This window comes from Schistocerca gregaria, chromosome 2, assembly GCF_023897955.1.
Source record: "Schistocerca gregaria isolate iqSchGreg1 chromosome 2, iqSchGreg1.2, whole genome shotgun sequence".
NCBI classification, from domain to species: Eukaryota; Metazoa; Arthropoda; class Insecta; order Orthoptera; family Acrididae; genus Schistocerca; species Schistocerca gregaria.
Window position 1 is genome coordinate 316,504,497 of NC_064921.1, and position 27,728 is coordinate 316,532,224.

A 27,728-nucleotide genomic window follows, 5' to 3' on the forward strand; every position below is an offset into this window, starting at 1 on the left:
GGACTTTCCTACACAGCTCATTATGGTGGTACACCGGGAACTACTGGGACACATGCGGTCCCTTCCTTGTCTGAGCAGCAGTATCAAAATTGCCTCTCTACAATTTGGGGAAGTGACCTGTAGCCAAATTAAAATATTCAAGGAAGATTTCCTTTGACACTGCTGGCAAATGTCTAAACATGCAGTACTGGATTTGGTCATGACAGGGTGCAGTATCACAAGACTCGGTGACGATTCCAGTTCCCACATGAAGAAAGGGTAGTTTTTATTCCAATCTCCCCTTCTCTACAGTCACACAGTAGCGGCGAAATGCTAGATCCTGGCTGGCATTGGCAGTAGTCATAGCAAAATGTCTGAGCGATGTCTCCAGGCATTGTCTGCAGACACTCATTTCAGCACTGCTGCTATTGGTAAACAAATGTGTTTGCTGGAAATCCTTCGGATGGCTTCCCGTGCTTTTGTAGAACAAGTGGAATGGTTGGACGGTGTGGTTGGCTGCTGTTGGGCGGCATTTAAATCGTCGAAGATCCACATACTTGTCAAAGATTACTGAACAGCAATCACCAGTTCACCAAGATACAGGCTGCCTCCTAAGATGACCTGAAGACTTTGGGTTGGATAAGTCAGCTGCATGATAAATCACTTGTGCGTTGTGATCCACCTATTCCTAGACACTGTTGCAGTGTTCAAACACTGCCAGCTGGCTGAACAGTGTCCAATTAGCCCTGCTTACCATTCATTTTAGTGGCTTCTGTTCAAGTAACAGTCCATTCAGTAGACGAATGAATGCATAGTGGGTACTGGTCACTGGAGTGAAGGTCAATAAATTCCTCTAAACAGAGTTCACAAGGGCTGGAGAGCAGAAAGAGAGGTCGATGGTTGAGAATGACCCACCAGCAGCACAGAAATAAGTGGGAGTACCTGTGTTGAGGATCCACAGCTCAGGAGATGTCTTGAGGCTGCATCTTGTAAATGTAAATGCTGTGAGCAAACAGTGATCCTCTGGTACATGAATTTCAAATGCAGCTACTTGCCAGGGAGAGAGAAACAGAGTGGAGTGTGTTATTGACAGACACAGTAACCCCTCCCTTGGCTCTTTTCCCACTCAGGTAATCCTTGTGGTGTAGGATGTAGCCCTGCAGAACAGGCCTGTCATGATCTTTAAAACGTGTTTCTTGTAAACACAAGTACAAGGGGTGTGTGCCTGTGCTAGTAGTTTCATTTCCTTCACATGAGTCCTGAATCCATTCATGTTCCACTGTAGTATGGGAGTAATTTCAATGGCGTTGTTTTAATTTACCACCATCTTTGCACCAGGAAGGTGAGGCACACTTAAAGAGCCAGTATGAGTGGAGGGCCTGCCTGGGTGCAATGATCAGGCATCCAATAGCATGATGTCCTCTTCATCAGCAAGACATGCCAGACTGATGTCCGACAGGGCCCAGGATAGCTTTTGACCCAAACGTCATGATCCTTTCCCTGAGCCCTGTCCATTCGAGGATGATGGGGAAAGGGGGGGTGTTGAGACACACTGCTTTTCGTGCCTTCTGGATGCTCACTGCAGAACTGTTGCTGGTCTCTTTTGTTGTAACTGCTCAGTTTGCTTTGGCATGTACATGTGCAAGGACCGGTGCTTGTAGTGGCCTTGCTTGAGCTGAGAGGTGTTTGCATTTCAACAATATCATATTCACCCAATTTTTGTGATTTCTTAGGAAGTTCAAATTGCTTTAACTGATTAGTTCCATCCCACAATGAACCATTATGCAAGTGTCTTCCAAACCTCTATGGATATAACTGGGGGCACTTTTTCAAACATCCTCTCCTTCCTCTTGATCACTCGAAACACATTTTGAGCCCTGTTACTAAAGTCCAACTGATCCTGATTATTAGGTGGGCTAGCCTCCTGCATTCATTTGGATGAATGGATGTGAATACTCCCAGGCAGTATGCCCATCATGCTGGGAGGAGGAGGAGGAGGAGGAGGAGGAGGAGGAGGAGGAGATTTCACAGGTTCCATCTTGGTCCCACGAGCAACTACGGAAATATGGGGTACACTCAGAGGCCTGCGTGCCTCAGTAAGCCTTATATGACCAAGGTGTAGTTGGATCCCCACAGGTTGCCTGCTAATTACTGTTCCACCTCAATAGCCACGCTTCACAACAGTATGCACAGCACACCTTGAGACTGAAATTGTTTTCAGCTTTTCACAACATAACAGAGAGATCATTAACAAAATATCTGAAATGTGTGGAGAACCAGTAAAACTACTCATGTGAAAGAAAGCCTGAAGAAGGGGCAGCAAAACTGTAATGCACTTTAGCTGTGGCAATGAGAATTATCAAATTGCCATCACAACATAGTTCTAAAATACCTGTAATTTCAACTTTACCAATCTTCTATTTGCACAAAATAAAACTTCCAGACAAACGTGTAAGTTTTCAGTTCAGCAGGCAATTCCGGAAGACTAACCTGGGGGACTGGTTCAGCCTGTTTGGATATGTGAAATCTCAGAACATACATCATTATGCATCAGAAAATAAACACTATATTGAGCAGCCATAATTTTTCCCCGAGGACATGCAGCTTTACTGTATGATTAAATGATGATGGTGTCCTCTTGGGTAAAATATTTCGGAGGTAAAATAGTCCCCCATTCGGATTTCCGGGCGGAGACTACTCAGGACGACGTTGTTATCAGGAGAAAGAAAACTGGCGTTCTATGGATCGGAGCGTGGAATGTCAGATCCCTTAATCGGGCAGGTAGGTTAGAAAATTTAAAAAGGGAAATGGATAGGTTAAAGTTAGATGTAGTGGGAATTTGTGAAGTTCGGTGGCAGGAGGAACAAGACTTTTGGTCAGGTGAATACAGGGTTATAAATACAAATTCAAATAGGGGTAATGCAGGAGTAGGTTTAATAATGAATAAAAAAAAAAAATAGGAGTGCAGGTAAGCTACTACAAACAGCATAGTGAACGCATTATTGTGGCCAAGATAGACACAAAGCCCATGCCTACTACAGTAGTACAAGTTTATATGCCAACTAGCTCCGCAGATGAAGAAATGTATGAAGAGATAAAAGAAATTATTCAGGTAGTGAAGGGAGATAAAAATTTAATAAACATGGGTGACTGGAATTCGTCAGTAGGAAAAGGGAGAGAAGGAAACATAGTAGGTGATTATGGATTGGGGCTAAGAAATGAAAGAGGAAGCCGTCAGGTAGAATTTTGCACAGAGCATAACTTAATTATAGCTAACACTTGGTTCAAGAATCATAAAAGAAGGTTGTATACATGGAAGAATCCTGGAGATACTAAAAGTTATCAGATAGATTATATAATGGTAAGACACAGCTTTAGGAATCAGGTTTTAAATTGTAGGACATTTCCAGGGGCAGATGTGGATCTGACCACAATCTACTGGTTATGACCTGTAGGTTAAAACTGAAGAAACTGCAAAAAGGTGGGAATTTAAGGACATGGGATCTGGATAAGCTGAAAGAACCAGAAGTTGTACAGAGTTCCAAGGAGAGAATAAGGGAACAATTGACAGGAATAGGGGAAAGAAATACAGTAGAAGAAGAATGGGTAGCTCTGAGGGATGAAATAGTGAAGGCAGCAGAGGATAAAGTAGGTAAAAAGACGAGGGCTGCTGGAAATCCTTGGGTAACAGAAGAAATATTGAATTTAATTGATGAAAGGAGAAAATATAAAAATGCAGTAAATGAAGCAGGCAAAAAGGAATACAAACGTCTCAAAAATGAGATCGACAGGAAGTGCAAAATGGCTAAACAGGGATGTCTAGAGGACAAATGTAAGGATGTAGAAGCTTATCTCACTAGGGGTAAGATAGATACTGCCTACAGGAAAATTAAAGAGACCTTTGGAGAGAAGAGAACCACGTGTATGAATATCAAGAGCTCAGATGGCAACCCAGTTCTAAGCAAAGAAGGGAAGGCAGAAAGGTGGAAGGAGTATATAGAAGGTTTATACAAGGGTGATGTACTTGAGGACAATATTATGGAAATGGAAGAGGATGTAGATGAAGACGAAAAGGGAGATACGATACTGCGTGAAGAGTTTGACAGAGCACTGAAAGACTTGAGTCGAAACAAGGCCCCCGGAGTAGACAACATTCCATTAGAACTACTGACGGCCTTGGGAGAGGCAGTCATGACAAAACTCTACCAGCTGGTGAGCAAGATGTATGAGACAGGCGAAATACCCTCAGACTTCAAGAAGAATATAATAATTCCAATCCCAAAGAAAGCAGGTGCTGACAGATGTGAAAATTACCGAACTATCAGTTTAATAAGTCACAGCTGCAAAATACTAACGCGAATTCTTTACAGACGAATGGAAAAACTGGTAGATGCAGACCTCGGGGAGGATCAGTTTGGATTCCGTCGAAATGTTGGAACATGTGAGGCAATACTGACCTTACGACTTATCTTAGAAGAAAGATTAAGAAAAGGCAAACCTACGTTTCTAGCATTTGTAGACTTAGAGAAAGCTTTTGACAATGTTGACTGGAATACTCTTTTTCAAATTCTAAAGGTGGCAGGGGTAAAATACAGGGAGCGAAAGGCTATTTACAATTTGTACATAAACCAGATGGCAGTCATAAGAGTCGAGGGGCATGAAAGGGAAGCAGTGGTTGGGAAAGGAGTGAGACAGGGTTGTAGCCTCTCCCCGATGTTATTCAATCTGTATATTGAGCAAGCAGTAAAGGAAACAAAAGAAAACTTTGGAGTAGGTATTAAAATCCATGGAGAAGAAATAAAAACTTTGAGGTTCGCCGATGACATTGTAATTCTGTCAGACGGCAAAGGACTTGGAAGAGCAGTTGAACGGAATGGATAGTGTCTTGAAAGGAGGATATAAGATGAACATCAACAAAAGCAAAACTAGGATAATGGAATGTAGTAAATTTAAGTCGGGTGATGCTGAGGGAATTAAGATTAGGAAATGAGACACTTAAAGTAGTAAAGGAGGTTTGCTATTTGGGGAGCAAAATAACTGATGGTGGTCGAAGTAGAGAGGATATAAAATGTAGACTGGCCACGGCAAGGAAAGCGTTTCTGAAGAAGAGAAATTTGTTAACATCGAATATAGATTTATGTATCAGGAAGTCGTTTCTGAAAGTATTTGTTTGGAGTGTAGCCATGTATGGAAGTGAAACATGGACGATAACTAGTTTGGACAAGAAGAGAATAGAAGCTTTCGAAATGTGGTGCTACAGAAGAATGCTGAAGATAAGGTGGGTAGATGACTTAACTAATGAGGAGGTATTGAATAGGTTTGGGGAGAAGAGAAGTTTGTGGCACAACTTGACTACGAGAAGGGATCGGTTGGTAGGACATGTTTTGAGGCATCAAGGGATCACAAATTTAGCATTGGAGGGCAGCGTGGAGGGTAAAAATCGTAGAGGGAGACCAAGAGATGAATACACTAAGCAGATTCAGAAGGATGTAGGTTGCAGTAGGTACTGGGAGATGAAGAAGCTTGCACAAGATAGAGTAGCATGGAGAGCTGCATCAAACCAGACTCAGGACTGAAGACAACAACAACAACATTGAGCAGCCATTCAGTAACGTACAGAACAATGCTTGGTTTGCAGTTTTATTTCAGCCCTCTCAACTAGACAATCATATGATGAAAGTGAGATGTATCTATCCAATTTAAGCACACACTTTTCTTGCAGTTAGTTACTGAAACCAATTTATAGCACTGTCAAAGTGATACTACTTTGGATGATAACTGTTGCATCCTCAAGCAAACACCTTATATACATTAAGACCACACAAAAAATTTTAATTGTGTTCAATAAGAGTCAAAACAGGTGTTCAATAGACCAATCAATTTGATAAACGTCCACTTAGCATCATATTTATCCACCCATATTGGGTAAAAGAGATGGAAAAGAAAACTTAACATTTTAAATCCGATAACTACCCACATACCACAGACCTCAGGAGGGTGGCTTATGCATCTCAAAGATACAGATAGCAGTGGCGCAGGTGCAAACACAATGGAGGGCTATCAGTGAAGAGGCCAGACTAAACAATGATTTCTGAAGATACAGATAGCAGTGTTTTCAGTAGTTGCAAGGGCAACAATTGGGACGACTGACTGATTTGGCCTCTTAACACTAGCAAACATGGCCTTTCTGTGCTGGTATGGCAAACGGATGAAAGCAAGGAGAAACTATGGACTTTTTTGTCCTGAGGGCCTGCAGCACAACTGTCTGGTTAAATGAGCATAGCACAATCTTGTGTAAGCGTAAATTCAGACAGTCTGCAGCACACTCGTTATTCATGTGTTTGTTTTGAAGAGCCGGGGATCACTTGTTTCAGCCTAGTAAGTCTATTAGCCAGTCCCAAACTATTGCCTGGTACACACGTAGCCTCCTGCATTCATTTGGATGAGTAAGTATTTAGTTTCTTCAGTGTTTTATACCCAGTATACTTCTTAATTTCCATGCGCATTTTTTTCTATTTAAGAGGTGTATCTCGAATTTTCGTAACTAAAGTGTAAAGTGTAGCATGGTTGTAATTTCTTCTGCACAGCTAGCAACACAGCTCATAAGGCATCAGCCCCCACTGATGACACACCAGGAGGGTAGCAAGTTGCTTCTCTAGGATTCTATCTTGTTGTCAGTCATCCTCCGGCTGCTGTCCCTCGGTGTAGCAGTGGCATGCATCGCATGGGGCAAGGGGCACCTCAGGTGTTACTTGTTTCACTCACAGGCTCTGCTGCTACGGCACCTCCTTGTGTATCCCATGTGGTGGATCTGCCCCCACAGCAGGATGAGTGGTGAGTGGTAACATGTTCGAGTTGACTGTGGCAAGTGGCTATCTGGCTTCACCTATTTGCCCTGTGAGTGGACAGCTAGCTGTTTCTTCAGCAGGGTCCAAGCAGCCACATGGGGGCAGCAGTTTGCTAGTTATCAGTGCATGATAGAGCCCCTTAGGGAAATAGTGTTCAGGAACAGAAAGAAAGCCAATGTATGCTCAGTGTGTCTGCTGGGAGATGGGTTTGGGCCTCATCCGAGATGTGGAGGAGGCCTTGCCTTTGACCATCGAGCATGCAGCCATCTGCAAGTTGTGGCTCGCATCACCACCAACAACTTCACTTGGGATTTGAGGCCATCCTCAGTTCATACAGGGTGCTGGCGGAAGTGGTGAAAGCTGCTGGCCTTGCGCACAAGTTGCAAGCAGAGCTTGCAAATTGCAGCATTGTTGACAGAGTTTGATTTGGGTCCTTTGGTTTGGAACCAAGTGGAAGGTCTCAACCAAACACTTGATCAAAACTGTGATGGTCTTTCCTGTAGAATTCTGGACCTGCATTGTCGGGTGGGGAATTTGAGGACTTCCCTTGATAGATCAGGGCAGCACTATACAAAGGAAGCAGCTACTTGGGTAATCGAGTACTTATGGAGTGCACATGCAGGTTTTTCAGGTTGGGCAGTAGTTTTAGATACTCTAACGAACACTCACCAGACAATATGCAGAAAGTGACACCAGACAGTGTCAAGAATACACTACCTTCGACTGTCAAAATTTTATCAGTAAATTGTCGAAGTAGTCACAACAAAGGTCCCAAATTTACTAAACTCCATGATATTTCTTGCTCTCAAATTATTGTCGGGGCCAAGAGTTGGCTAAAACCCAAACTAGAAAGCTCTAGATATTTAGTGAGTCATGGAACGTACGTAAGAAAGACATGTTAGACACCACGGGAGAAGGCACATTCATTGTGATTGACAAAAATACTGTCTCTATTGGGATCAAATTCGGGCATGATTATGAAGTTACTTATTCATGTATAACACGTCTAGATGAAATAAAGTTAATTTTGGATGTTTTTACCAGCCACCTGATTCTGCTTTAACAGTTTTATAATCATTCACAGGAAGTCCACGGTTGGTAGTGTGGTTACTAAGATCATGTGATATTAGTTGGAGGCAACTTCAACCTATCTAGTGTGGTCTGGGACATCTATGGATACAATGCAGGGAGGTACAGACAACCTTGCTAAGTACTTTTGAACACATTTTCCAAAAGACTGCCTTTATCAGCCAGCTAGATAGTCCACAGGAAATGGAAATATTCTGGACCTTGTAGTTGCAAAAAGGCCCAACCTTACGGACAGCATCAATATAAACAGGTACTAGTGACTGTGGTTATTACAGTTAACAAATTGACCAGAAAGGCTAGGAGAGTATTTCTGCTACACACAGCGATAAGCAGTTTTAACATCCCTGTTACACAAGCAACTGACATAATTTAGTTGCAGTATGATGGACATAGAGGAACTGAGTAGAGCTTAAACAGACAGTAAATCATACCATGGAGAAGTATTTGTCAAGTAAAGAGATTAAGTACGGAAAAGACCCATTGCTGTTTAATAATGAAATTCAGAAATTGCCGAGAAAGTGAAGGCTGTAGAAAACTTGATTCAAAAGACAAAATGCTAGTGATGACAGATAAAAGTTAGTACAAATTCATATGCCTGTAAAAAGATCACTGTGCCTTCGTAAAATCACTAAGTGGATTTCAGACTTCTATCCAATCACGCATTAACGTCCCTGGTGTAGCAGTGTAAGAAAGCTGAAGTTTTAAATTTCAGCACTTAAGAAATATTTCATCACTGTTTGATCATTAACTGACTCCCTTATGGAGGACATAGCAATAAGCATTCCCACATAGAGAGAACAGAAAGAGTTGAAAGCAAATAAGTCACCACGTGCAGATGGAGTACCAATACAGTTTTACAAAGAATAGCCTTTGGAATTGCAAGTCTCTCACCCAGCACAAAGTCCCAAAAGACTAGCAAAAAAGAGCATAAGTGACTCCAGTATAAAAAGAAGGGTAAAAGAATGGACCCACAAAATTTCAGCCTAATCTCTTTATATTCATGAGTGTTGCTCGAGTGTTTGGGATCCATACAGGATGGGTTGAGATCAAATGTTTTTGGTTCCCACTGGAGAGGCACATCCTTTTGTCTACTAATCGCACGGTTTTGCGGTGCGGTCCCAAAACACAGACAGTAAACTTATTACAGTGAACAGAGACGTCAATGAACGAACGGACAGATCATAACTTTGAGAAAATAAAGAAAGTAAACTTTTCCCTCGAGGGAAGACTTGAACCAAGGACCTCTTGTTCCGCAGCTGCTCACGCTAACCACGGCACTCCCGAGCTCCCCTCTCCTTGATGTTGCCTATCTTGCACATGGACTACTCAGTTTGTATATTTGGCTTATTTTTTTTTTCATAATTCCACATAACTTCTTCCTCTTTTCTCGACTGAGCTGTGTTCAGTTTTTCAAGGCCTATCCACTGTGCCAACTTATAACTAAATCTGAAGGGGGGTCGATGGGGAGGTTCCCTTGTTAGTAGACTTCTGCAAAAAGTGGAATTTAATCATCACTAGCACTTGGTTTCAGATTCATGAACAAAGGCTGTAAACTTTGAAAGTTCTAAGGACCCTAGAAGCTTTCAGATTCATTATATTCTCACAAGTTGTGCTGCAAGCTGTGTAGCACATCAGTTAGCTTTGTTGGCTGTCATGCTGTGGGTCATCAGTTCAAACCCGATCACCACCAATTATTTAGTATTTGTCATTTCTGGAAGATTCTTGCAATGTCTTATGTTTGTATATTCTGGAAAATTTTATGTTTGTATAACCAGCAACAAGCACTACCCTAGTGTTCAGTTCTGTTCTGGGGGTACATAATAAATGTGCTTCTAATGCCAAGTGTTTCACTTCACTGATGACCCAGCTTTTGAGTTTGCACTTTATTACGGATACGACATGACACTGGTGGAAAAGCCAAATACTTCAAAATACCTACATCATTGCAGCTCAAATTAGGCAGCATATGAGCCATCACCTTCACAGGCAGGAACCTGAATATGAGCAGTACATCATTCCACGATTCATATATTACAGAAAACAATGGATTCCAAAGTAACAGCTAATCAGCTGTGTATTAGGTATTGACCAGTGTTCACCAAAGCTACTGGTTAGGATGCTATGAAATGCTTGAAAGTATTCAGCTACTTCTTGCCAAATACAATACCTGAGATGCCAACGTTCTTCTTCTTCTTCTTCTTCTTCTTCTTCTTCTTCTTCTTGGCAAATGCATAATTTTACTTGGCCACCACAGAACGGTAGTAGTAGTAGTAGTAGTAGTAGAGGGGTTTTGGGCGCACGACAGCAAGGTCGTCAGCGCCCGTTCAGTAACTTGTGAGACGGGTGTCAAGAAAAATCCCAGAACAGGAATATAAAACGAAACAGAAAACATGGGTAATAATCGTCGAAAAACATGTGCTCACCCACACCAAAGCGTGGGACAAAGCAGAGCGTCAGCAGTAAAACATTGACAACACAGGAAGAAAATGATAGGAGAAGCTAAAACAATGTAGCAGATGGAAGTGGCTGGCTGACCGCAAGGAAAAAAGGTGAGGAGTACGTCGCTCTGCAATACACTAAAACCTCCAGCCTAAAATTTTAGGCCAGAGTCCAGACACATCACAAAACTTAAAAACCCTAGACACACACGTCTCATCATTAGCTAAAACAGAAGGCAGATCCCCAGCAACTTGTGCTTCTGCCCGTGCATCACGGTATAAAATGCAGTCTGTTAAAATGTGCCGGACAGAGATGTGCACACCACAAGCATCACAAAACGGTGGATCCTCCCGCGGTAATAAAAAGCTATGTGTGAGAGGACAGTGCCCGATCCGAAGACGTGGGAGGGCCACCTCCTCCCGCCTGAGCAACCAGCAGGAGGAACGCCACGGCCGAGTGGTTGACTTTATCAACCACAGTTTATTGGCCGTCACCGCCAGCCATTCGTCCTCCCACAACGCCATGCACTGCCTGTGGAGTGCAGCGATGACTGACTGCAAGGGAATAGGACACTGGACCACATCCTGCTCTCTGCAGGCCTCCTTGGCAGCCCGATCAGCCTGTTCATTGCCCCAGATGCCAACATGACCAGGCACCCAGCAGAAGGATACTTCTGTACCCCGCCATTGGAGCAAGTACAGTTGGTCATGTATCAGCTGGACCATCGCCTCAGTCGAATACAGGATCTGCAGTGATTGTAAGGCACTAAGAGAATCTGAGCAGAGAAGAAATTGATCGCCCCGAACACGATTCATCTGCTCCAGTGCCTTCAGGATCGCGTGGAGCTCCGCTGCGAAAACGGTATATTCAGCAGGTAGGCGAATCCGGGTAACTTGATCAGGGAACACTACAGAACAGCCAAGGAAATGCTCCTGTTTGGAGCCATCAGTGTACACGACAGTGAAACCGTGATGCACATCTAAAATGTTAAAAAACAGACACTGGAATGTAAAATCTGGTGTGCGATCTTTCTTAAAATTAGTCAAATCTAAAATAAGTTTGGGTCTCCGGAGGAGCCAAGGTGGGGATCTGCTCCAACCGCGCCGCATAACACTAAGACCAGCCATAGACATCGCAGCGAGGCAATCCTGTGCGCGAATCCCATAGGGCTGCATCGCACGTTGCCAGTTATGAAATAACTGTGCTAGAGGAGGCTGAGCAATGGCAGGGTATGCAGGGGTGTATGGTGTGGACAAAGTTTTATACGCCTGGCACACTGTAAGTAGCCGTCGCCGCATAGGAAGTGGTGGTTCACCAGCCTCTGCACAGAGGCTTGGTATGGGGCTAGTTCGGAATGCCCCAGTGGCCAACCGAAGCCCTTCATGGTGCACAACGTCTAACATCTTCAAGTAAGAAGGCCTCGCAGACCCATACACCGTGCACCCATAATCGAGCCAAGATCGCACAAACGCCCTGTAAAACTGGAGCAGACAACGCCTGTCAGCTCCCCATCTACTGTGGCTAAGGAATTTTAAAATACTTAAAGCCTTAAGCGACCGCCGTTTCAGGTCTTTAAGATGAGGTAACCACGTGAGCTTCGAGTCAAAAATGAGCCCCAGAAACCTCACCGTGTCTAAAAGTGAGAATAGTGTCCCTCATCCGCAACTCAGGTAAGGTTAAAATCGAACGAGAACGGTTAAAAAGAACACATACAGACTTCTCGGTGGAAAACTTAAAACCACTCTTCCGCGCCCAGTCATCCAAACGTCTAAACGTAAGTTGCAACTGACGAGTTGTCGTTGCAAGGCTTGAAGAAGAGCAAAACAAAGAGAAATCATCCACAAACAAAGAACACTGGACAGGACTTCTCACTATGGACGTAATGCTATTAATAGCGATGGCAAAGAGAGTCACACTTAAAACGCTACCCTGAGGAACACCGTTCTCCTGCTCAAAGCGATCAGACAGGACGTCACCAATTCGGTATCTAAAATATCGTGGCAAGAGGAAAGACTGAATAAAAAGAGGAAGACAACCCCGAAAACCACATTCGTGAAGTTGCTCCAGGATGAGACGCCTCCAAGTGGTATTGTAGGCCTTCTCAATGTCAAAAAATACATCTAGAAGGTGATGACGGCGTAGGAAAGCTTGTTGTATAGCCGGCTCCAGTAGGGCCAGGTTATCGAAGGTGGAACGAAACCCCCAGAACCCACACTGAAAGCGACTAAGGAGTTGCCGGGATTCTAACATCCAGACAAGGCGGCGGTTGACCATCTGCTCCAAGGTCTTCCCTATGCAACTAGTGAGGGCAACACTACAGTAGCTACTCGGGCTCGTGCGGTCTTTCCCAGGTTTTAAAAACGGGATTAAAACTGCCTCATGCCACGCAGCAGGAAAGTGACCAGACGCCCAAATTCCATTAAAAAGTGCGAGGAGGATTTCTTTGTTGCGCATTGCGAGGTGCCACGAGCTCCAGACAATGCAGAATCCAGCTCCCACATAGAAAATGGGCAGTTGTAAACTTCACGAGATGTAGACTGGAAGTCTACATCTCTCAGCAACGGCCCTATGGCACTGGAAACCTGGATCCTGACTGGTTGTTGCAGTAACTGTGGCAAAATACACTGCCATAGTCTGGGCAATGTTTCGCGGATCCGTGTGGAGAGTGCCGTTATTCATTACAGCAGCTATGGAACACCTCCCTCCTCTGCCAGAAATTCTCCTGATGGTCTCCCACACAATGGAACTTTTGGTGGAAAGATTAATTGTGTTCAGGAACTGTTGCCATGACCTCTTCTTGCTCTCACAAATAATGCGGCGACACCTTGCCCTCGCCACCCGAAATACTGCAAGATTCTCAGCAGTCGGCCTAGACTTGAACCGACACAGAGCCGCACGCCTGGTCCTGATGGCAGAGAGGCAGTCGGCACTCCACCAAGGCACAGGTGGCCTCTTCCGGGGGCCCATGGACTGTGGAATGGATGCTGCAGCGGCGTGGTGGACCGTTTCGGTAATATGATCCACCCACACCTCAACAGTTGCACAGTGTTCGAATTGGGCCAACTGGCTATAAAGTGTCCAGTCAGCTCCACTGAGCACCCATCGTGGTCGTCTCCTTTCGAGGCCCACGCCATCTGGCAGGTGAATCCAGATGGGGAAATGATCACTGCCATGCAAGTCAGCGACCACTTCCTAGTGAGCACTGGCGGCAAGAGCTGGAGAGCAAAGTGAGAGATCAATGGCAGAGAACGACCCAGTCGCTGTGCAGAAATGAGTACTCCGTCCTTCATTGAGCAAGTAGGCACAGGATGACAGGAGAAGCCTCTCAATCGCTCTACCCCTGGGGCAGGTAATTGCAGATCCCCAAAGCACATTATGGGCATTAAAATCACCACAAATAATGAATGGTTGGGGGAGCTGTGTAAGAAGGTCGGTGAGGGCCACTTCATCAAGTGCCTCATGTGGGGGCAAGTAAAGTTAACAGACAGTCAATGGATGACGTACTTGCACAGACACAGCGACAGCCTATAAAGTCGTCAGAAACGAGAGGGGCAAGGAGTTGTAGTCCGTCCTGACGAAAATACCTACACCTCCTCTAGCACGCTCTCCACGCAGGTCTCCTTTTTGTAGAGTGTATAGCCTCGCAGCTCAGGGGAGTATGAAGGATGGAAGTAAGTCTCCTGGAGACAGAGACACAGTGGTCTACCCTGAGAGAGGAGACGAAGTTCCTCCACATGCGTCCTGAACCCTTGCAAGTTCCACTGAAGTATAGGAGCCATCTATGTTGGAGGTAGCACCTTCATCCTGTCTCTCCAACGGGGTGGGGAGACCGCAGCAGGTGGAGGGGCAGGTGTGGGGTGAGCTGATTGCCCCACACATACGTCGTATTCCATCCACTCTGGGGAAGAGTCAGATGAAGCCTCACGTAAAACAACAGCCGCATGGTCAGACAGTTTACCACAGGATTTGACCCAGTGTTGCTGCGGTACAGGAGCTTTGGTGGGCTTTGGGGGAGCTGATGTGGGAGTGGTAATTGGCGCACTGGGCTTGGGAACAGCCTCAGCTGTTGGAGGCGACAGAGGCTGGCCCAAGTTCGCCACTATACCTTTGTCTACCGTTCGAGTAGGGGCTACCGGCTCTGAAACACTGGCTGTGTTGCAAGTGCACTGACAGCTGCAGGTGTTAGTGCCAACACTCACCACCTCGGCCTGCACTGAGGCATCGACTTTTGGAGTAGGCTTCTGAACCAGGGGTGCGAAAGATGTAGCAAATGTGGGAGGTTGCATCGACTTTTAGATCTTCTTGGCCTCACCATAGGGGATTCGCTTGGTTGTTTTGATTTCCTGGACTTTGCGTTCCTCTAAAAATATTCGGCAGTGCCTACTCCAAACAGGGTGGTTCCCAGAGCAATTAACACATTTAGCCAGAGACGAGCAACCAACTCCTTCATGAGCAGCCTTACCACAGTTGCCACAAGTCGCTTCGCCTTTACATCCTAAGGTGGCATGCCCAAAACGCTGGTATTTAAAACAGCGCATTGGGGCTGGGAAATAAGGCCTCACACTAAGGCGAAGGAAGCCAGCTTTAACATGTTCAGGAAGTTTTGTGCTACTGAAGGTCAGAATAAAGGAGTCGGATTTGACAAGAGTGCCATCAACTCTCTTCATGATGTGTTGGACATCAATGATACCTTCCGGAGCCCACTCACGTTGCAGTTCGTCTTTGGGAATGTCAACTAGATCCCGGCATGTCACAACACCTTTGCTGTAGTTCAAGGTACTGTGCAATTCAGTGTCTATGGCATACTCTCCAAGACATTTAGCAGATTGGAGGTTAGTTGCTTGCTGGGAAGTGGAACTTTCCACTAGCAAGGTCCCATTACGTAAGCGCTTCACCGATTTCAAGGAGCCACAGAAGCCCTCCAATCCCTTTTGTATATAGAAGGGCGAAACCTTCTCGAAACTACCCTCCTTCCGTTTCACAATGAGAAACACATTCTGAGCACCAGAATGCATCCTGTTACTAAAGACTTCACTTGTCAAAGATGTGCTGCAGTCAGAGGGACTGACTGCACGAGCCCTCTTCAGAGACTGGGTGTTAGAACCCTCCAGCGGCCCACCCTTTCCACTGGGAGGAGGAAAAGAGGATTTCGAAGGATCCATCTCGGTCCCACGAGCAGCTAGGGAACTAGAAGTCCACCTAGACAGAGCCCTGCGTGCCTAGGTAAGCCTTATACAACTGAGGTGCGGCAGGTTCCCCAGAGGTTGCCCGCTAATGACTGTTCCACCTCAACAGCCATGCATCTCATCAGCGCGCAGCACACCTTGAGATTGAGGGGTTGTTTATAGAGGTTTATTCCATCCTCGCGATCCGGGCGGCCAAGCCAAGATCCCCACTCCCTGAGACACACAACATTCCACCGCCGCGCCACACGGTGGTCGTTTAAGTATGCCCAGAGCTTACGGTGACAGGGGACTGGCGGCACTTACCAGTCCCCAGCTCAGGAACCCCGGGGTCGCCAAGCCTGTACCCAGCAAATGAATGCTGAGCCCCTGGGGGCCACAGAACAGTAGTAGTTCAAGAACTACAAAGGGAATCTCAATAGATAGGGTAAATTTCAGGCCGAACTGAAGAAAATATTTGGCAACAATCAGCTGCAAGTCCACCTGGTGAAAGACAACTGAAGAACATGTCCCAATCATGCAGAAATGGCACAGTCTTACAAGCAAAATGTTTTGGCACTGTCAGATTGTGAACCTGAATATGACGCGTTAGCAAAATCTCACAGTTGATGAAATGGGGTCACAGAAGACATGTACCTAATTCTTCCAGTGAAAGAAGCACAACAATCGAGGAATTCATCAAGTGGCACCAGCATCTCAAGGAAATGCAACAGGAAAGAGCTGGATCAAACAGGTATGACTGCCTGATGTGGCCCCTATTCACAATGGGTGCTGTGGAGAACCACCATGACTTCACCTCTCAAATGTCAGGCAATAAGACAGGGGATACAGCATTTTGCAGCAGCTAGAACTGTCAGACATAGTACACAAGATATGGCACCCATGAATGTTCATCCCATGTCAAAAGGTAATAGAGAAGGTTGAAGAAGAGGTCTGTAGATCTCTAGCACCAATTTCCACCACCAGTCAAATGCACCATGATCTATTTCTATTCACATCAATCAACTGCAGAGGATTACAGTGGCCCTGTTGGACACAGCCCATTTCCATACTCTTGATGACATCACTCTCCAAAATGCCTTAACTGTTCCCACATGCAAGTACCAGCTGCTCGCCAAGCCACTGAATTCAAGAAAATGAAACAAGGTAATTATCAGTAGATGTGAGACGACCACAGATTACATCCTATATGGAAGACAGTCACTAAGTTGTCCGGAAATATCTCTGATATGACCATTGACTGGCAATCAGTCCTGGTGCTAGTCACCTCAGGGGTTTCCTTTCCTGTAAGGTCAAATTCGTATTGACACCAGGTACAGAATACTGTTCCACGATACAACAGCGATTGTGCTGAAAGTCTCAGCTGGGAAATACATCCAAGTGACAGGAACACATATTACAAGAGTAACTATCAGTGACAGAACACAACTCTTCAAACCTGTCATTTTAATACAACATAGTCTTAATATTATTCTTGGATGGGACTTTACACAGGCATTGCATGTGAAAGATCAGAATTCCAGATTGACGAAGCTATTTCAACAAGCACATCACAAAGGTTGTTTGCAATCTAAAGAGATTATTATCCTGCCATCATCAATCTAGATGCTCAGTTAAAGTGTAAAACTGTTGTTGATTGCAAACAGCTACTCAGGATCACACATAAAATCCATATGTCAGCAATGATTAGAAGAGCTGCAGGTAGTCAGGGAGAACTTTGATTATTATATCCCTAAAGATAAGTGTGTAGGGACAACTCAACCAGTTGAGAAAGGGCAGCTTAGTTCCACTGACAAAGAAGCAATGGTCCACTACCATTATAGACACTGCAGGGTTGGAAGCTACTATCAAACTGCCTATAGTATCTGGCCTGTCCAAGGAGTGTCAGTAAGTATTAACGACACTGAGCCAATTTTCAGATCCAGAGAGGAGAAGAGAGAGAGAGACCAAGCAGCCCACAGTAAAATACTGTATCAACAAAGGGGATAAGCACTTGTACAGGATGTCACTGGCTGAATGATGGCTAATCTGGGAGGAAATGGATAAGATGATGATATTTTGAAGCATGGAGTACACTATGTAATGATATCTGATTGTGGAAATTTTTCCATTTAAGGCTAGTATCTCAGGCAAATTCACTCAACATAACCCACGGGATGGTAACTGCCTACAAGCCAAAGATAAATGGCCTCACACAACACTTTACTAATATGTTGGCCGAAACGCTCTATGTATGCTGATGTCTACCAGAGCCTTGGGGTTCAATACAACCCACCGTGACATTCTTTCTGATCCTTGGTCACATGGCTGAAACAAAAATGGATACATCATTCCCGTTTCAACAAGATGATACTTAGGATGACTATGTGAAACATATCACCACCAGGACAAAAGAAACAAGACATGGACCCTGGACACCTTAAGGGAAGACCAAGAGCACTTTAACAGTAAGTTCCAGACAGTGAGATATACTCACGAGACTTTATATGCCTGTGCGAAAAGTGGGACTACCAGTAAAGTTATTGAAGTGTTACTTTAAGCAGCACTGTATGCCTTCATTGTTTGTCAGATGTTACACATAATGTCGAGGGTTGTTACCCTTCATCAAAAGGACAAAAGCCTAGAGACGTTATGTATATCCTCCGTATGAAGCCCTAGTACAGTCTCAAGATTAAATTATAATGAAGAGGGTGTGACGACATGACCAGAACATGAGGATCTGCCAGCACTGCCATACATAGGACATTGACAACATCTAGACCCAGAGAGCTGTAGTCGATTCCAATGAGAAGGTCTGCAACAGTAGATTGCTGTTTCTTAAGGAGATGGGGGGCAACGTCACAGCCGTGCTGCATGCAGTGTGGCACAGCAGTTAGTGTCACTGAATCGTGTGCTCTGGTTCACCAGTTCAAACCCGGCCACCAGCAATTATTTGTTATTTCATATTTCATGTTCCCATTATCCACCAGGCCTCAACCTCCGCTAATTTCAAGTTGCCACCCCTCATACATAACTTGTCATTCAACAACATCTTTGCCTCTGTACCTCCGCCTCGACTGGCATCTCTGCCCAACCTCTTTGTCTTTACAAGTGTGTGTGTGTGTGTGTGTGTGTGTGTGTGTGTGTGTGTGTGTGTGTGCACGAGAGGGAGCAAGTGTATACCTGTCTTTTTTCCCCCCAAGGTAAGTCTTTCCGCTCCCAGGATTGGAATGACCTCTTACCCCCTCCCTTAAAACCCACATCCTTTCATCTTTCCCTCTCCTTCCCTCTTTCCTGATGAAGCAACCTTGGGTTGCGAAAGCTTGAAATTTGTGTGTGTGGTTTTTTATTGTGTATCTACCAGCGCTTTCTCATTTGGTAAGTCACAGCATCACTGTTTTCATGTATATTATTTCATATTATTAATGATGTAAATAAAGCTCGAAATTGTGTGTGTGTTTTTTTTTTATTGTGCCTGTCTACAGGCGCTTTCCCACTTGGTAAGTCTTCGAATCTTTGTTTTTAATATATTTTTCCCATGTGGAAGTTTCTTTCTATTTTATTTACATCATTAATTTGAACCCAACAATTACATTTGTTGTTGTCTCTATTGCATTTCCAAATCTTTTCTATCATCTTACTTTCTCTTTTTGTTTGTACAAGTAGTTTCACTTCGTATTCATCTTCCCTTTTTCCGTAATCTACCATACATTTTATCCTGCCTAATTATACTCAATAATTTGTACTTTACTTCCAAACCATAACCTAAAAACTTTAACGCTTTCAACATTACCGCTGATATAAAATCCACTGTTCCAAGTTTACAAACATTTCGTGTAAACTCGTGAATACTATTTCACAGCTTCAGTCCTTTCACCCATTAAACAACCATCTCAGCTATTTCCAACAACTTTCGTTTTATGTCCATTCCCGTTTTTCCCACATAACCGATCATTTTTTAGCAGCTCCCCACAGGTTTAAACGTTATTATTTCTTCGTCAAACAATTGTTAGCCACATTTTCATAACCTGCCAGTTCATAACCAGTCCTTTAAATACATTAACACGCATTTTTTTCGAAATTTTCCTGAATTTCCCCACCCTTTAACGTGTTTTGGAGACAACACAACTAGCTAACCTTTGCACCCATTGTTGTCCACCAACCTAAGTTCAGCACAGGACCAACACAGCTCATCTCAAGCCAACACTTTTTCGACTTTTTTCACACCTTTGTCTCTCCCTATATATGTATCTATTTATTTTCACTTTAACCTCATGTTACCCTTTCCACCTTCTATTACCATGTCAACATCACAACATCCCTACAATGATCCCATTAAATTTTATTTACATTCCCTCCGCAAACATGCCTTCACCCTAGCCAGATTACGCTCCCATATTTTATTTACTCAGGCTTGTCTGACATTTGGCATTACCCCCAAAGACCTCACACTTAGAGTTCCCATCTCTGGCTGCAATCCTCCTTTCCATCAGTCCTTATACCAGTTCCAAACAGCACAATCCATAGCCCTCACCCGCCTAATCCTTCACCTAAATAACGACCCTGCCAATGAACACACCCGTCAACTCCTATCCCAAATCAAAGTCCTCAATCTTTCCTCTCCCACATCCACACCGGCTGTTCATAGCATCCTCCTACAGGCCAACCGCAAATTAGCATGCCACCCTCCACCTCAAAAAACTATCCAATCTCCTGGTTTCCCACCTCCGGAAAGGCAACTCACTCACCCTCCACAACCTTTCCAACAAACCTCAACCGCCTCTCATTGCACACAGACCCAGTCTCTCCCATCTACTCAATCTCCCACTTCCAGCTCCACTCCCCCCAACACCTCAAAATTCCAGTCAACACAATCTGGAACCACAACACCCCAATTCAGCAGTTAACCTTTCCTCCAAACCTCTCTCCCAATCCGAAACCTCTGTCCTATCCAAAGGCCTCACCTTCAGCCCCACGCCCAGATTCAACCAAACTGCCCTTGTCAAAGATTTACTGTCCTACACTCGTAGTCTCTGCTGGAAATATCACTTTGCCACGAAGAAAAATAATCCTGATCCCACTCCTAATGATCCAACTCCCCAAGACACTATCCAAATTGAACCCTGGCTGCAACAGTTCCGTCCTCCATCACAGCGGGACCAACCTCCTCTTCCTCAAAATCACCCTCTCCAAACCTTCCAGGAATTTCTCACTTCCAGCCTAGCCTCTCAATCTTTCTTGAAAAACCTTAATCCTACTCCCATCACCACCATAGCCGAAGCCCAGGCTATCCGTGATCTGAAAGCTGACCGATCCATCATCATTCTTCCGGCTGACAAGGGTTCCACGACCGTGGTACTTGATCATCGGGAGTGTGTGGCTGAGGGACTGCGTCAGCTTTCAGACGACTCTACATACAAAGTTTGCCAAGGTAATCCCTTTCCTGATGTCCAGGCAGAGCTTCAAGGAATCCTCAGAACCTTAGGCCCCCTACAAAACCTTTCACTTGACTCCATCAAACTCCTGACCCCACCGACACCTCGCACTCCTACCTTCTACCTACTTCCTAAAATTCACAAACCCGAACATCCTGGCCGCCCCATTGTAGTCGGTTACCAAGCCCCCACAGAACGTATCTCTGCCTACGTAGATCAACACCTTCAACCCATTACATGCAGTCTCCCATCCTTCATAAAAGACACCAACCACTTTATCGAATGCCTGGAATCGGTACCCAGTCTGTTACGCCCGGAAACCATCCTTGTAACCATTGATGCCACTTCCCTATACACAAATATCCCGCACGTCCAGGGCCTCGCTGCAATGGAGCACTTCCTTTCATGCCGATCACCTGCCACCCTACCTAAAACGTCTTTCCTCATGACCCACAACGTCTTCACTTTTGAAGGCCAGACATACCAACAATTAAAGGGAACAGCCATGGGTACCAGGTTGGCCCCCTCGTATGCCAACCTATTATGGGTCGCTTAGAGGAAGCCTTCTTGGTTACCCAAGACTGCCAATCCAAAGTTTGGTACAGATTTATTGATGACATCTTCATGATCTGGACTCACAGTGAAGAACAACTCCAGAATTTCCTCTCCAACCTCAACTCCTTTGGTTCCATCAGATTCACCTGGTCCTACTCCACATCCCATGCCCCTTTCCTTGACGTTGACCTCCATCTGTACAATGGCCAGCTTCACACATCCGTCCACATCAAACCCACCAACAAGCAACAGTACCTCCATTATGACAGCTGCCAGCCATTCCATATCAAACAGTCCCTTCCCTACAGCGTAGGCCTTCGTGGCAAACAAATCTGCTCCAGTCCTGAATCCCTAAACCATTACACCAACAACCTGAAAACAGCTTTCGCATCCCGCAACTACCCTCCCGACCTGGTACGGAAGCAGATAACCAGAGCCACTTCCTCATCCCCTCAAACCCAGAACCTCTCACAGAAGAACCCCAAAAGTGCCCCACTTGTAACAGAATACTTCCCGGGACTGGATCAGACCTTGAATGTGGCTCTCCAGCAGGGATATGACTTCCTAAAATCCTGCCCCGAAATGAGATCCATCCTTCAGGAAATCCTCCCCACTCGACCAAGAGTGTCTTTCCGCTGTCCACCTAACCTTCGTAACCTCTTGGTTCATCCCTATGAAATGCCCCAACCACCTTCCCTACCCTCTGGCTCCTACCCTTGCAACCGCCCCCAGTGTAAAAGCTGTCCTATGCACCCTCCCACCACCACCTACTGCAGTCCTGTAACCCAGAAGGTGTACACGATCAAAGGCAGAGCCACGTGTGAAAGCACCCGCGTGATTTACCAACTGACCTGCCTACACTGTGACGCTTTCTATGTGGGAATGACCAGCAACAAACTGTCCATTCGCATGAATGGACACAGGCATACAGTGTTTGTTGGTAATGAGGATCGCCCTGTGGCTAAACATGCCTTGGTGCACGGCCAGCACATCTTGGCACAGTATTACACCGTCCGAGTTATCTGGATACTTCCCACCAACACCAACCTATCCGAACTCCGGAGATGGGAACTTGCCCTTCAATATATCCTGTTTTCTCGTTATCCACCAGGCCTCAATCTTCACTAATTTCAAGTTGCCGCCACTCATACCTCACCTGTCATTCAACATCATCTTTGCCTCCACACTTCCACCTCGACTTACATCTCTGCCCATACTCTTTGCCTTTAAATATGTCTGCTTGTGCCTGTGTGTGTGTGTGTGTGATTTTATTGTGCCTGTCTACCGGAGCTTTCCCGCTTGTAAGTCTTGGAATCTTTGTTTTTAATATATTTCATATTATTATTTCTACAAGATTCTCAAAATTCTTTACGTTTGTAAGGTTGGCATATCCTGCTATAGTCACTGTTTGTATAAGTAGCAGCACGAGTTCAATTCGATTCTGGTGTGCATTCAGTGTAGTGTGCTATACTACACTAACAACCCTACTTTTGGATTTGAACTTTATTGTTGTTATGACATGACAATGTAATGGTAAGCCAGTTTGGAAGGTAGGAGACTAGGTACTGGCAAAATTGAAGCTCTGAGGACTGGTCATGAGTCGGGAAATACGAAGCGTCCGATCCCGCCTGTCTGCTTTGACCCATGATGTCACAAATATGGCGGAAACGACCGTACACCACGACTCCAATATGGCGCATATAAAGTCGGTACTTACACATTATGAGGATGAAAATACATATAAAAACAAACACACACACACTTTCCACAAAAAGCCTAATGACACTACTGGGACAAGAGCGGGAAATGAGGTGTTTTGGGTGGGGGCAAACTAAATATAAACAAATTCAGACACACACCCCCATACAAAACCACGAAAAAACCAACATCGCAAAACTCCCCAAATACCACTAAACACAATTATCATCTGGAATCGGACACTTCCCTTGACCTATATAGCTCAACAGCAGCTCCCGATCCCATAAATTAGGATCAAACACTTCCTGTGGCCTATATAGCACAAAAACATCTCCCGATACCAATATCAATATACACAGCCACACATTGGGATCGAATACTTCCCTCGACCTGTGCACTGTTAATTTTATCCGTCATATCCATTCCTGAACAAAAACAACAAACGATTAATTTTACTAAAATTACCACACAACGTACAGTGAACAACACTAAATTAACCTTCACACAAAAACGTTAACTCACTGAAATGAATTCCACTACAAACACAGCTGACACACTAACAATTCTGGATAATGAGCACAAGCAAACTGAGCCCATTACACCACAAAAACGAAAACCCTGAACATACCACCAGAGAGCACAACAAACCACAACATGACGACATCTACAAACACGCCACACTCGCAAACCAAACTCCGCACCATCATGACGTCACACACAACAACACCCTTACTTCACGGGTCAAAGCCGACGCGTGGGATCGGACACTTCTGTCGACCCATGAGTCGTGCTTGGGTAGCTCAGATGGTAGAGCACTTGCCCGCGAAAGGCAATGATACCTAGTTTGAGTCTCAGTCCAGCACACAGTTTTAATCTGTCAGGAAGTTACACTTCAAAACCACATTTTAAACTATGTTTACAGGGGCAGATGTAGACAGTCAACGTAATTTACTGATCATGAAGTGTTGATTAAAACTGAAAAAATTGCAAAACGGTGGGAAAATAGGAGCAAGAACCTGAAAAAAGGGGGAGAAATTGTTGATAGCTTCAGAGACAGCATTAGGCGATGTTGGACTAAAATGGGGGAAAGAAATACAATGGCAGACGAATTTGTAGTTTTGACAGATGAAATAGTGAAGCCAGCAGAGGACCACATAGATAAAAACACAAGACAAAGTAGAAATTCTTGAATAACATAGGAAGTACTGAATTTAATTGATGATACAAGAAAACATAAAATGTGGTACATGAAACAGGTGAAAGGAAAGGGAATATAGAAGGCATAAAAAAAAAAAAAAAGAAGAAGAAGAAGAAAGAAAATGGCTACGCAGGAATAGCTAGAGGTCAAATGCAAAGCAGTAGAAATGTACATGTCTAAGGGAAAGATAGAAGCTGCCTATAGGAAAATTTAAAGACACGTTTGAAGATACAAGGAGCAGCTGCAAAAGTATCAAGCACACATAAGGTATTCAGTGCTACACAAAGAATGGAAACCTGAAAGGTGGAGGAAAAACGTACAGGATCTATACAAGGTGAACAAACTGGTGGACATTCAGTTTTATAGAAAGAGAAGAGGAAGTAGTGAAGATGTGAGATATATGCTACTGCAAGAATAATTCAACAGAGGACTGGAAGACCTAAGCTGAAAGAAAGCACTTTGAGTAGATAACATTCCTTCACAATTACTAATATCCTTGGGAGAGTCAGCCATGAGAATTATTCCACCTGGTGTACAAGATGTATGATACAGTGGAAATGCCTTCAGACTTCAAGAAGATTTGTAATAATTCTAATTCCAAAGAAGGCAGGTGCTGACATACAATGTAAATACTATCAAACCACCAGTTTAAACAGTAATTATTGGAAAATATTGACACTATTTACAGAAGAATGGAACAACTGGTAGAAGTCAATTTGGCGAAGGTTGGTTTGAATGCTGAAGATACATAGGAATGTGTGAGGCAATACTGCACCTGCATCTTACCTTTTAAAAAAATAAAAATAAAAAAAGTTGGAGAAAGGCAAACCTACATATATAGCATTTGAGGACATAGCAGGTACACTTTCAACAATGTTGAGAAAACTGCATTCTTTGAATTTTTGAAGGCAGTGAGGATAAACAATGGGTGAAAGATTATTTACAATATGTACAGATCCAGACTGCAGTTATAGGAGTCTAAGGACATGAATAGGAAGCAGTAGTTGAGAAAGGAATTTGACAGGGTTGTAGACTATGCCTGGTGTTATTCAACCTGTACATTAATCAAGTAATAAAGAAAATCTAAGAACAATCTGGAGAATAAAGGGGAAATTCTAGCTTACAGACAACTCTAAGTCTGCCAGGCACAGCAAAGAGCAGTTTAATGGAATGGGTAATGTATTGAAAAGAGGTTATAAGATGATCTTCAATAAAATGATTTAAATCCGGTGACACAAATGGAATCAGATCAGGAAATGTGACAAAATAACTGATGATGGATAAAGTAGACAGTACATAAAATTCAGACTGGCAGCAGAACAAATATATTTCTGAAAACAATGTATCTGTCAACACCCATTATCAATTCAAGAGTTTGCAAGTCTCTTCTGAAGGAATTTGGAGATTAGCCTTGTATGGATGTGAAATGTGGATAGTAAGTAGTTCTGATGAAGAGAGAACAGAGGCTTTTGCAATGTGGTACTAAAGAGGAACGAATGCTGAAGATTAGGAGGGTAGATAGTGTATCTAATGAGGCACAAACCATAACTGGGGTGAAAAAGAATTTGCACCACAACGTTACTAAGGAAAGGGATTGGGTGATAGGATACATCCAGAGACACCATAATAATCAATCTGGCAATGGAGGAAAGTGAGTGGTAAAAGTTGTACAGGGAGACCTAAAACTGAATACAGCAAGCAGGTTCATGTGAATATAGGTTGCAGTACTTGTTCAGATATGAAGAGACTTTCACAGGATGGATCAGTATGCAGAGCTGTGTCAGACCAGTTACAGACTAAAGACTACAATAATAACATATTTTATTTAAAGACAGCATGGGGCCAATATTAAGCATACAATCCCAATATAACTTTTAATACACTAGGCGTACCTTGGTAATTGTAGCACTCGGTACTGAGCCACTACATGATCCCAATGAACGCCATGCACTGGTAATATGGTACAATGCTTCTGGTGTAGCATCAGGTACTGAAGATTTTGTGGCAAGAAACTTGCACACATCCTGTAACAATATTCAGATACTTTAAAATTAGGTTACAAGTGGAATAACAGTGAACATCTTTTTGCTGTGCAGTGACAGTACACCTTTGCATGTGAGACTTAGTTTTTTCTTCAAAGTCAAAATGTTTTATTTAATATCTATGTTTTTATCTCACGAGCATAACCTCGCGAAGTACTACTGTATTTTTAAACACATCTGTAAGCACAATAATATTTCCATAATTTTGAACAGTTCTTGATGAGTTGTAAAGCAGTGTACACACCCACCTGTAACTTTGGCACCGATTCACCGAGAAGTTTCAATCCCTGAACGGCGTAGTTTACACCAGCCACATCAGAAAGTTCCAAAGAATTTAGAAACACTTGCTTCAGACGAGCTCTATCCGCTTCTGATAAATATGAACCTGTTGTTGTAGCTGCATTGTTTACGTTCACCGTCACAACGAAAACGAGAGCAAGGAGATCTAAGGAAGAAAAATAGGATAGTTTACATTAACGATCACTGCAGCTCACTGAAAATGCGTCACAAACGAATAGCCGTGTTGAAAGGCAGTGTGTCTTAAAAACACACGCTCATTTCGCATACGACAAAACAAATTTCAAACTTTGTCACTAAAAAGCAGAAGGCATACATGACAAATACTGGAAACATTTTGTGTTTGTTAATGAACTGTGTCGTATGTCACAAACCGGTTGCGTGAACTCTACGTCAACAAGCGTGCAGCATGCATAACCTCTGAAGTAGTGAAGTAAGGAACAATATCTTCCCTTGAAAAGTGAACTATATACAGAAGACAAAGAAATAATGATACCGCATCTGTTGGTAATGAGGACATACACAATCTTATCCTATAAGTATGCATACTCGTCCTATACGTCTCTACCGGCCACGTCAATCACTACCCGTTTTACAAACATCCAACAGATTACACGCCGACTTCAAAGCTCTTGAAGGAAAATCTTTGATATCAAACGATCAAAGATCTTGTGCGAGTCTCTCTCTCTCTCTCTCTCTCTCCTCTCTCTCTCTCTCTCTCTCTCTCTCTCTCTCTCTCTCACACACACACACACACACACACACACACAGACACACACACACACGCGTTTTGTGTGTGTGTGTGTGTGTGTGTGTGTGTTAAGAGTTTTTGCTGTGTTTCACCGTTCGTTGATAGTGTAATAGCGATGGTGAATTACTGTTGTTGCTACAGATGCAAAGAAAAATATGTGAAAGGAGGGATAATAACTTTTCGTGGGTGCATACCATGTAGCTCTAATTATAGTTTTCATATTAGTAAGAGACAC

At 43.9% G+C, this 27,728-nt stretch overlaps 1 protein-coding gene across 1 annotated transcript in view; it reads right to left on the reverse strand.

Annotated features, from left to right (window-relative positions):
• Positions 1-27,524, reverse strand: part of LOC126336942 (dolichyl-diphosphooligosaccharide--protein glycosyltransferase subunit 2) — a 74,556-nt gene extending 47,032 nt beyond the window's left edge. Inside the window, exons 1-3 of the mRNA XM_050001118.1 lie at positions 27,265-27,524; positions 26,694-26,890; positions 26,296-26,427 (exon numbers count right to left, since the gene is read on the reverse strand). Coding sequence (XP_049857075.1) covers positions 26,296-26,427; positions 26,694-26,890; positions 27,265-27,289 — 354 coding nt within the window. The 5' untranslated portion in view covers positions 27,290-27,524. The remainder of the gene's footprint in view (positions 1-26,295; positions 26,428-26,693; positions 26,891-27,264) is intronic.
• Between the last annotated feature and the right edge of the window lie 204 nt (positions 27,525-27,728).